At 40.2% G+C, this 12,635-nt stretch overlaps 1 protein-coding gene across 1 annotated transcript in view; it reads left to right on the top strand.

The window, feature by feature from the left end:
• The window catches only part of Megf10 (multiple EGF like domains 10), a 147,359-nt gene that overhangs the window by 30,950 nt on the left and 103,774 nt on the right, over nt 1–12,635 (top strand). The window contains exons 2-3 of the mRNA XM_090340113.1: nt 1,945–2,069; nt 11,102–11,203. Coding sequence (XP_090196239.1) covers nt 1,966–2,069; nt 11,102–11,203 — 206 coding nt within the window. The 5' untranslated portion in view covers nt 1,945–1,965. The remainder of the gene's footprint in view (nt 1–1,944; nt 2,070–11,101; nt 11,204–12,635) is intronic.

A 12,635-nucleotide genomic window follows, 5' to 3' on the forward strand; every position in this document is an offset into this window, starting at 1 on the left:
CAAATGATGAGACAATGAATTGAACTTTCTTCCTCTCAGAATAGGTATAAAGAAAAAAAATGGGGGCTGGGAGCATAGCCTAGTGGTAGAGTGCCTGTCTGGCGTGCATGAAGCACTGGATTCGATTCCTTAATACCGCAGACTCAGAAAAAGCCAGAAGTGGTGCTATGGCTCAAGTGGCAAAGCGCTAGCCTTGAGCAAAGTGTCCAAGGACAGTGCCCAGACCCAGAGTTCAAGCCCCATGACCAACAAAAATAAATAAATAAATAAATAAACAAACAAACAAATAAATAAATGCTTATAGATGGCTTCTCTTGAATGTCTCACAGGAGCCTAACCTAGACTCAGCTTCTCTGTCAGAGATAGAGGGCTTCCATGCCTCCCATTACAAGGAGAGGTTGGTCAGGTCCCACTGGGATAGGCAGAAGTCTTTTCTCTCATGACTATCTTTAGCTCTCAGGTCCTGCCCTGTCTACCTCCTCAAGGTTCCCCAGTACCACTCTACCCATGCCAGGTTACTCCCAAGGGCTGTCTCCCTCCTACTGTCTCTATATGCAGCCAGGATCAACTTCCTAGAGTCACTCTGCACATTTGCATAGTTCTCTTCATCTTGAAATGAAGCCTCATGCTTAACAGTGGTGGATAGACCTATTGTGACATAACCTAGTCTCTTTCTTTAGCTGTTGCCTTTCTCTTACGTGAATCTCAATTAGAGGTCTGTCAATGTTCCTGGCTCTCCCTCACCTCTAGACCCTGTGCCTGGAATCTGGAATGTGTGCTTACCAGCTTACCCATTTTCCAAGCTCCCAGGTATACTGGTATTTGTTTTTCCATTATACTCTTATGCTTTACTTTCTCAGACACTACCACTCAATAGCTTTAAACTTTACACTTTTCACTGACATCTTCTTTAAAAAGAAAAGTTTGATACCTCAATTTGAGTTGAGGATCTTCTTTATACTTGCTAGGCAAGGGCTACCGCACTTAAATCAGACCTTCAGTTCTTTATGCTTTAGTTAGTTTTCATAAAAGGTCTTGCATTTTTCCTCCCTCAGGAATGGCCTCAAAAAGTGATCCTCCTATCTCTACCTTCCATGTAGCTGGAATTACAGACATGAATCATCCTGAATGCCTTCCTTATTTGTTGAAATAGGCTCTCACTAGATCTTCCTTTTTTCTTTTTTCTTTCTGGGATAGCATTGAACCACAATCCTCTAACTCTACCTCCCATAGTATGTAGCTTGGATTATAGGTGTATACCACCATGTCTGAGTATTTATTTATTTGCTAAGATTGTGTGTTTTGTTTCTATTCAGCAGATAGAAAGATTTTATATTTACTAAATTTGTGTCATGATTGCTAAATTCTAGGCATTTTAGTGGGTGGGGAAAGGGACTCCTTGGATATTTGCACAGTGGGATCAGGTAGGCACTGCAAAGTGTTGTCTGAACTACTGAATGAATCTCAGTGTGAGTCTGAGCTGCATCTCCCTCTCCAGACTCAGAGGAGTCTTCTGTTTCCTTGTTCATTCACTGGGACAAATGAGGACAGATTCCTTTGCAGACTTTTTCTTCCAGAAGGAAGTATGCCTGGTGAGGAAATCTGGAAGCTGGTGTTGCTCTGGGTTTTCTGATGGATTTCTTTACCATCCACTGGCCTGGCTCAGACGGGCTTTTGTTATGGTGTTAAATAGTGATGATTTCTACATTTTAGTATTTTACAAAATAGCATCCTGAACAACATAAGAAACTTCTCTCTCTCCCTCCCCCCTCCCTCTCTCTTTCTTCTCCCCCCTCATCAGACAAGGAAATCTGGTTCCCGTGTTTACATAAATACATGGCTTGCTTTTAATGTCACGCCTAAAGATGACCCATACTCAGCAGTTGCTCTACTGCAACACATTCTGATGAGTGATTTTAATGCACCTGTTTTTTTTTTTTTCAGATTGATCTTCGAAAAAGAAAAATGCAGTCATGCCCAGGCTTTATCGGCTTATTGTTGTACTACTGGATTGGGAAGTCATCACCTTTGAATCTTGAAGACCCCAATGTGTGCAGCCACTGGGAAAGGTAACAGTTCTGGAAAAGGCTTGAGGAAGCCAGTCTAGGATGCTGTCTTATAAATCATCCACATCAACTTGAGGGACAGTAGACATTGAAAAGTGATGGCAAAGTGACTTTGGCTTTCAAAATATTTGGGACTATCTAGTGCATTGAGTAGTATTATGCAGCTTCTAATAGAATATATATGTATATATAATAGAATATATTATATTAGAATATATTCTATTGTGTATTGTATAATACATGTCATAGAATACATATTCTCTCTGTGTAGAATATATATACATGTGTATATATGCAGACACACAAATCATGTGAAAAAATCAAGATCTACCTAATTGTAACACAGATACAATAAGAAGATCCAGGAAAAACACTACAAAGTCAGTCTCAATTAGAATGACATTTCTAAGGTCTTGTTCCTATGCTGAATCTATTGGCAGTAATTTTGAGAGTCAGGACTTGTGTTTGGGAATGAGACAGCCATGGGAGGAGGCATCATGGGATAATGTGCTAAAATGCTGAAATGTATGGGCTGAACTGCCGGCTTGAGGAGGGAAAGCTAAGTTTTGCAGGAAAGAAGAAAACTGAAGGAGCCAGTGGAGAGCAATGGCTGGGAGGTTTCTAGGGAAGGAGGGGAGTTCCCGAACATTGCACGTCAGAGCCTGCAGAAGAGCTGGAAGAGGGTGAGGTTGCATAAACCATATGCAAACAAATGCTGCAGTCCCCACATCTAGACAACTTGTGGTAGGAACTATTGGTTAGGAAGACCTAATCAATCATCACCCTCAGGGCTCTAACAGCCCCTTTGGGAACACAAAATGAATACCAAACCACACAGTGAGTACATGGAACAATCAATTATAGGGCACTACTTACCCTCTTCAGAAACCAACTTTATCTAAAAATAACAGCCTAGCTGGACACCAATGGCCCATATCAGAAATCCTACCTACTCAGGAGTCAAAGATCTGAGTATCGCAGTTTAAAGCCAGCCTGAAATTTCCCCCTTCTCCCCATCCTAGGGCTTGAACTTAGAGCCTGAGCCACTTTGTGTTCAAAACCCAGTGCTCTACCACTTGAGCCACAGCACCACTTCCTGCTTTTTCTGAGTAGTTTATTGAAGAGCCTATGACTTTCTTGCCCAGAGTGGCTTTGAATCATGATCCTCAGATCTCAGCCTGATGAGTAGCTTGGATTGCAGGCATGAGCCACCTAGAGTGCCAGGCTCTATGAGATTCTTATCTCCATTTTAGCAGCAAAAGTGGATTTGTGACTAAAATGGTTTTAGCCTTGAGCAAAAATCTCTGGGACAGTGCCCAGGCACTGAGTTCAAGCCCTAGTACCAACACAATTAATGAATAAAGTAATAGTGTAAGTGACAATGTGAAAAGTAGTAGATGGTGTTACGTCTTGGCAGTAATGTATATTCTTAATATCTGTGGTCTTATTTTTATGCCACCCTCAGTACCATGATTAACAATCCTCAGACAGCATGTTCTGATTATCTTTGTCCTCCTCTGTGAGAATACACAAAAACCAAAGCTTCTTCACCCCAGTAGTGCTGTTTAGTTCCCCCCCTCATTTCTTCTACTTCTCTCCTTCTCTTCCTCCTCCTCCTCTTCTTCTTCTTCTTCTTCCTCGTCCTCTTTTTCTTCTCCCTTGTCCTCCTCGTCCTCCTCGTCCTCCTCCTCCTCCTCCTCCTCGTCCTCCTCCTCCTCCTTTTCTTCTTCTTCTTCTTCTTCTTCTTCTTCTTCTTCTTCTTCTTCTTCTTCTTCTTCTTCTTCTTCTTCTTCTTCCTCCTCCTCCTCCTCCCCACTCCTCCTCCTCTTTCGACCTCTTTCTCCTCCTCTCCCCTCCCTGTCCTCCTCCTCTTTCCTCTTCAGTGAGGTGCACATCACTAACAGACTTTAAGCTATAGATAAAATAGATGTTTAAATATATATATATATATCCATTTATACATAATTTGAAGTACTGATTACATAAAATAAGATCTAAGGGAGGGACAAGGTATGCTCAGTTCTTTTCATCACTGAGAGAATATTACCCAAAGAAAATGGACCCTTCTGAGTTAGTTTTGACTCCTGGTGTCAGAGGTTTCAATCCATCACAGAAGGAAGCCTTGGTAAAGAAAAGCTGCTTACCTCAGGACAGCCAGGAAGTAAAGGGCAACTGAGAGTCTACGGATGAGATAAAGTGTGTCTTTCCGAGACTCTTCTCCAGTGACATACCTTCTTCACTTAGTCCCCACCTCTTAATTGTCTGTTCAGCTATGGATTCGTCAATGGATTAATCTACTGATGAAGTTAGAGCCCACATGATTCCATCACAATAGTGACACCATCTTGGAACCATGTCTTTAACGGATGAGCTCTTTGGGAACATTTCATATGAAAGCCATGGAAGACCACATATTAATCATCCTGGTAATCACAGAATCTCCTGTAAAACATTTCACTAAGAAAATGAGCAAAAACAATTTACTAAAATATTGGAATTAAGGTGACCATGTCGTCGTATATATTGTAATCACAGCTACTTTGGGGACAGAAATGGGAAGGAGGGACAGATGAGACTGTTGGAGGAGGTGATGTTGATCTAGATGTGTTGTTTTTTAAATCTCTTATTACTTCTTTTTTGCCAATCCTGAGCCTTGAACTCAGTGCCTGGGTACTGCCCTTGGGCTTTCTCAAGGCTAGCACTCTACCACTTGAGCCACAGAACCACTTCCAGCTTTTTACTGTTTATGTGGTACTTAAGAATTGAACCCAGGGCTTCATGAATGCTAGGCAAGCACTCTATCACTAGGCCACATTCCTGGGCCTGTAGTTTGTTTTTATATACTCCTTTTAAAGTACTGATTCCTTTGTACAACTACTTAAACATAATAAAAATATGAAAAAGTTGAAGACTAGCCTGGAAATAGTTAATGAGGTATTTACTTTCTTTTTTTATATTGATTTTTATCTTTATTTTTTTTATTGTAATTAGTAAAAGGGTTACATGATATTTGCCAGATAGAAGGTGCATTAATTCACATACATTGATACCCTTTCACATGTCTTGGTACCCATTTCCCTCCCCCCCCCCACACCCCCCACCCATCTTGGTTTTTTCTCAAATAGAATATAAAAACAAAATGGTGAGGTATAGCCAAGGCACAGAGTTTTTGCCTTTCATACCTGAGCTTTATCTTTAGGATGATGATGATGATGATAACAGTAATAATGAAAAATGAGTCTGTGGATGCCTGAATTGGCACATAGAAAATTTAGAAAATGGAAGGGTTAGTGGTACATAAATTTCTTCAATGACACCTTTGGAATGAGAAGAAAAGTCAAATTTGTAAGATGCTATAAAGAAAGAGTCAACAGAATTTGAATAGTGCCTTGAGAAGACTTGCTGGATCTTCCTTTTTTTTGAGGGGGGGTCATGGGTCTTGGACTCTGAGCCTGGGCACTGTCCTTGAGTTCTTTAGCTCAAGGCTACCACCCTACCCCTTGAGCCACAGCCCCACTTCCCACTTTCTAGTGATTAATTAGAGATAAGAGTCTCGTGGCTTTGTAGTGCCCAGGCTGGCTTTGAACCTTGATCCTCAGATCTCAGCCTCCTGAGTAGCTAGTATGATAGGTGTGAACCACTGTGCCTGGCTGACTTGCTGGATCTTTGAAGCCATTTGATGAAGGAACCGAGGAGTGGTTGCACACAGAGAAAAACTGAAGCTGATTAGAGAGGTACTGAGGCGAGTGTGATATGCTACCTTGGGTTCAAAATATCAGTTGGAAGCCCATGCCTCATACTGAAGCCCGTCTCTTCCTCAGAGTTCACAACCATGGTACTCTCAGGGAGTCTGGCTTCCTCCTTGTGTTGGAGGACCTGGGTGTGAGTTTGTGAGAGATTCCCCTTCTCAGGTCCCATCCTGCCCACCTGAGACCAAATCTGCATTTTCTCAGGATCTCTGAGGGACTTGTCTGCACATCCATCACACAAAAATGCTCTATTCGTGCCTTGTAGCTACACCCCTACTGATGGCTGGATATTTATTTTCTTTTTGGGGGGTAGCTGTAATGGGGCTTGAACTGGGCCTGGGCACTGTCCCTGACCCTGAGCTCTTCAGCTCAAGGCTACTACCCTATGCTTGAGCCAAGCCCCACTTCCTGTTTTCTGGAGGTTAATTGGAGATAGGAGTCTCAGGTCCTTTTGTGCCCTGGCTGACTTTGAACCTTGATCCTTAGATCTCAGCCTCCTGAGTAGCTAGGATTACAGGCATGAGCCACCACGCCTGGGCTGTACATTTATTTTCAAAGAAAGGCATGCCGTGTTTTAATGCAGCAACCATGACTCCCCCCTCCCAAATAAAATTGTGCATAACATTAAATGAAAGAAAGAGTATCAAACTAAATCATTAAACACAAATGAGGCATTTGTAATTAAAGCATTTCTGCAGAGGATCTTTTAGGAAGATGAATAGTTTTGTGAGCCATTGGTTCCTTCTCCTCTTTCCCTTTATCTTTTCTGAAAGTTGAAGCTTTCCCAGCTAGCAGGGATTCCTCTCAAGACGGCAATAAAAAAGAGAAGTTGCTCTTTAGTCACCCCTCACTTACTGATACAGAAGTGGTAGTAATTGAATCAGCAGTCCGGACGTGAGCCAAGACAAGAAATCTTGATTATTACCATAGCTGATTACAGTAACAAGATAATTTAGGCAGATAAAATGTAATTAACCACTCTGGATTGTATCCAAGTGCCAGGGGCTCCCCTCCTACCACCTCCTGTTCTTTGACCTTAAATTAAATCTTGCTGGGGTTTCTCCCTGATACCACTGAAGAGGATAAAATTGTGAGGATGATATGTTTCTCATGTGCTTGAAAGATGAAACAAACAAGCAAGAAAGAAGTTTTGCATCCCATTGGTGAAAATCTGTAGAATTGGGATTCAATGCCTTTTCGTCCCTAGTTTCCTACTTGCAGATTGTGTTGGAGACTCCTTATGGCCTGTAGTGGTATCTGAGCGATGGAAGAGTGTCTGGAGGTACTGGGCTTCTTACTGACCCCACACAGACTATCACCGGAAGTTCAGTTTTGCTCACTGGTGATAGAAATGAAAGGAGATCAGGCTGTGGAGAAAGTGCCTTCTTCCCACTGTATGTTGTCCAGAGCAGTGGCTGATGACTGTGCAATGATAGTGGAGCTCCCAAAGTTTACAGAGCTGCAAGACACCTGCCAAAGCTGAAGTTTGTGGAGCGCAGAAGAGGCAACCCTGTTTAAAAAGGTTTCGTGTACGATCTGGAAACATAGCTTCCTTCTGGCAAGTGTGCCTCTTAACAAGTGGCAACCAAATTTTCTAAGGATGAATGCTTGTTGGGCAAAACCAGTGCAATCACTTACAAAATATCAGGAAGTCATAACTTGAAGATTACTTACTACCATGGGAAAAATGATAATGGTATTCATTTCAGAAGCATTTGGAGGTGTCACTTAATTGACTTAGTGAGTATAAGACCCTAAGTTCAAACCCCAGTATGGCCAAAACCCCCACAACATTTCAGAATGATTATAGCACAAAAAAATTAAACAAAGCAAAGCAAAACAGAAAAATGAACCTTTAAGAAACAGACCCCCTAGAAGCTGCAAAGATACGAAACAAATGCCATTGGCAGTCATGTAAGAGTTATACAATTATTTAAAAAAAAAACAAATGGTTTTATAAGGATTATACAACACATTTTAATTTGTTTACAGTTGTTATAATTCATTTCTGTTTCATTTACTATGTAGGTATTTATCAAATATATTTCATGTACTGTTGTTTACCTATTTTAATAATCCTACTTACAATATATAATTATTAAAACTATATAGATACATTCAACTAAGTAATAACCACAATTTTCAATGTTTGAGCTCCTCATTCATCTCAGTTGGTAAGCTTTAACCCTAATTTTTCTTTTGGTTTCCTCTTTCTCTTTTCTTTAAAAAAAATTATCTTTAAATAGTTGTACAAAGGAGTCACCATTTCACAAAGAAGTTTATGAGAACATGATTGCTGTCACCCATTTCAACATTCTCACCCCTCCCCCACTCCTCCCCTCACTCTTCTCAACTATGTAGATAGACCTTGATATTCCAGACTGCCTTCTCCTCCTCTTCTCTTCAATCCTTTCCCTCTCTCAGCTATTTATTTCACATCTTTTCCTTGTCACTGCATGCAGGAACTTATTTAGCATCCCAAGGCTAATGAATTACCTTGTGCATCTTGAGATGGGGGCTCTATTGCCTAGAACAGCAATTCCTTCATTCGGACCATGGCCAATACATACATACATACATGCATACATACATACACACACACACATGCATGCACATCTACATAACGTATGTGCTGAATTTTTCTTCTTTGCATGGTGTTTTGGTGGTGCTGAGGGTTGGAAGCAGGGCCTTGCATGCGTGAGGCCAAGAGAGTTATACAATTCTTTTAAAATTTTGTTTTCCAAATTTCATAGTAATGCCTCTTAAAAAAAGGAAGGTGAAAGAAAATCTATAGGGAAAGAAAAAATGTATAAAAATTAACAGAAAAGAAAAACCATTTGAGTTGAAGAGGCTTAGCAGCTTTCTTTCACAAACTAAACAAAGTGTCTGATTCTGATGAATGTGGATAGTACTGTATAGTTCTGTCAGTTCTGAGGAGAAATGCTCAACATACAGTAGATTTTATACTCTATCATCCCCACCATGGAGCTTTGTCTTTGTTTTGTGTGTGTGTGTGTGTGTGTGTGTGTGTGTGTGTGTGTGTGTGACTGGGGATGGAAGCCAGGGCCTTATGCTTGCTAAGCAAGTAGTTTACCTCTGAGCCACAACCTCTACCCAGAGCCATAACATGTTATACTTACCATTTATGCCTTGTCTTCTCTCAGGTGGAGAGCTCACTGAGAGCCAGAACTGTACATTAGTTGTTCCAAAATACTTGTTGAATTCAAATACTATTTTGATTACTGTTTTATACAGAAGAGTCTCTTTTATCCTTAACCATACAAAAGTGCATTATTGGTGAGCAAGAAGTGGCCGGAAGAGGAAATTTAATGTATTCTAACATTTCCTCTTATTAAAGGAAGCTTCCTACTTGGTAGAAATGATTGAAAACAGTTTTCCAGTGGTGATGGAATTATGAATCATTTCCCCAACCATAAATAAAATTGTCCAGGATCCATTTGCCAATGATCATGCTGGCTTTGCAAGCCTACAGACCAGGAGATCATAACACAGCCTTTTCAATTTTCTGAGATACCTAGACCAAATCTGCTTCGAACTAATTTACGTCAAGTGCATGTGTAATGTGAAGCCTTGTGGAGTATGTGTCTGGCCTAACTGGCATTGGTTTTGTGTGGGTGCCTTTCTTGTGTGTCAGATGTCACCTGTGTAGCCCACCCACACCTAGAAGACAATCACTCCCTCCTCTATTAGAAATGCAACAGGGACAGAATACTGAAGACCTCAAGACGTGGTTATTTGTAAGCAGCTGGTTAGCAAGAAAAAAATACTGGCAATGTTCATGTGACATGGCATTCCAGGAACAGGAATACTTCAGCTTCTAACTCAAGATAGGTTACACGACAGATACAAACAGCTATCTACTCTGCTCCTGTTTGAACATGGATCTTCAAGGAGCAAATAGGATACTAAGGTAGTCATTCAAAGTGTCAAATAGAAAGCAATCTTCAACATCATCGCTCACATTTTAAAACGAAATCATCAAGACTCAGGAAAGTGAGGCTGTTTGCTGAAATTCACTCCAATATTTAGCGTTGGATCAAAATTACCACCTCATCTTCTTCTATTCTTCAAGCAAATATTTCAACCTCGTGTCTTCCCTGTTGTTTCTAGGCATTATTCCCATTGAATTAACATGGGCTATTGATTAGCAGCAAATGGGTTAGATTTATGATGCATTTTGTTCATTAATGTGAAGATTTTAGTAGAATTCACTAAGAGATCAAAAGCAAATAGAGTAATTGTGGTAGAAACAAGATTCTCTGGGTTTTCCTGAAGGTAGACCGTAAGCTTCAGAGTATGCAATAGATTGTTGGAAATTACGGAGTACAGAACAGAGTTCTTCATATTTCATGGATGTTTTCCTCTCACCTTCCCAAGCCCCAGGGGTTGCATGTCTTTGCACTAAAAAGAAGATATTAGAGAAATGGAATGGAAAGTAGAATGTTTAAGTAATAGCAAACTGTTGCTAGGAATATTTCAGGTGACTTGCTGTATTTTTAGAACTGGGTTAAAAGATTTTCCTGTCGTTGTTTTTGTTGTTGTTGTTGTTTTGTTTTAACTTCGATAGACGCTGTGGATATTCGTCTATTGCCTGAGAATGAGGGCGCGCAGATGAAAGCAAATTATTCCAAATTCCCACCAGAGAAATGTGCTCATGCTGATTTTTCAAAATCAGTAGAAAAATGTACTCTGTTGTAAATACTTCAGTTGTCTCTTTGTTGAATAACTTGATTATTTGCATGCAGAGTCAAATCTTTCTGCAGCAGGTCTTTATTATCCCTGGATCCCTAGGATAAGTGTATGAAGCTTAAATAAAGAAAAATTATGGTGACACTTGGAAACATTAGGGTTTATAATGAAGAGTGAAAGAGAAATTTCCTTTCAAATAACATGAACTCTTGACTTTAACTATATTGCTAATATGGGTCATGAGTGTGTGTGTGTGTGTGTGTGTGTGTGTGTGTGTGTGTGTGTTTCAAAGATCTGTAAAAGCATAATTCTATGTATGTCAGTATGGAGCCTGGGATGTAGCAAGCCTGTTAGATGCAAGGTCTGTGGTTTGATCTCCAGCACCACACACACACACACACACACACACACACACACGCTCACACGCTCACACACACATGCACACTCACACACATGCAAAAACCATATGGAGTTGTACATGAAATTAAATTTATCTTAAATTGCTTTTCATGGCAAACTATATCATGAATGTAAACAGGAGAAATGCTGATTCCTTGTTTATCCATTTCTTTCCAGTTACTCAGTGACTGTGCAAGAGTCCTACCCACATCCCTTCGATCAGATCTACTACACCAGCTGCACCGACATCTTAAACTGGTTCAAATGCACAAGGCACAGGTAATAGAAGCTCAGACTTGGCCAAGGGTGGCTCACTGGAAATGAGGTCAGGCATTCAGAAATTTCAATCACCTGAGAAAGTGCATTCATGCCATCGGTCTTTGAGGGATTGCTGGTGTTCTCGCCTTGTTCCTGTGATTGCAGGGGCACAGGAAGGCTCGGGTAATTTTGAAGCTGTGGGAGTTTGAGATCTAACCATAGAAAACACGTCTAGGATCCGTCATCTAACCTGAACAAGTTACTCACGTAGCTTCTATACTGGGAGTGACCGATATCACTGGTTGTAAGGAGTTCAGGTTTCATTATATGTTCCTAACTGACCAATTTATGCTGAAATTTAACTCTTAAGTAAGCTATGCATTTCTAAGTGTGAACAATGGTATGAACCCCAGATCTCTAGATATTACTAATAGTATTTATTAACAAGGTCTGCTGGTATTCTCGTTTGAATAGTTAAATATCTATGGTAGTATGAATAACAGACTGAGTATGGCATCTATTATCCCTGAGAATGTTTCTCAGCGTCTTTGTGTATATATGGTACTGAAGTTTGAACTCAGGACCTTGCATTTGCTAGGCAGCTATTCTAACACTTAAGCCAGAGCTCTAGTGTGTATCTAACCTAGCTATTTTTAAGATAGAGTCTCACTCCTTTCGCAGACTAGCATGGATCATGCTGCTCCTAATTTGCAACTTTCTACTACAACAGCATGTCAGATACATGCCACCATGCCCAGCTTTTTTTTTTTTTAAGATTTTATTAACACTGATTTTTACATCGTATTTCAAATGTCATATTTAACTAACAAGTATTCACTGGCGCATAGATTTTAGAACAAAATTAAAATTAGGCTGGGGGTTTGTATGTCATTGATACATATCAATCTATAAAATAAAACATTATGTCTATAGAGTATATATCCCATCATAGATTTTTACGTCTATGTAGTTATGTTTATATCTCCAAGACCATGTCCATAACTTTGGGTACCTGAATATTGAGTCATTGCTTTTGTACTGTTTGGATCTAAAATCCACATATTAAGGATACCATACACCTTTTGTTCCTTTGGTCTTGACTTATCTCACTCAACATAATTCACTCTAGTTTCATCCACTTCCCTGCAAATGCCATTATTTTTTCTTGTCTGTTGGCTATGTAGAATTCCATTGTATATATGTACCACATTTTTTTTGTATCCATTCATCTGCAGTAGGGCATCTGGGATGTTTTCATTGCTTGGCTATTGTGAACAGTGCATACATGAACATGGCTGAGCAGGTGTCCTTACCATATCTTGGGTTATGATGCTCAGGGTAGATGCTGAGGAGTGATATGGTGAGATCATAGGGAAGGTCTATTTTCAGGGTTTTTTTTTTTTGCCAGTCCTGGGGCTTGAACTCAGGGCCTGAGCATTGTCCTTGAGCTTTC

This window comes from Megascapheus bottae, chromosome 10 (assembly GCF_031878675.1).
Source record: "Megascapheus bottae isolate mThoBot1 chromosome 10, mThoBot2.hap1, whole genome shotgun sequence".
Lineage (NCBI taxonomy): Eukaryota > Metazoa > Chordata > Mammalia > Rodentia > Geomyidae > Megascapheus > Megascapheus bottae.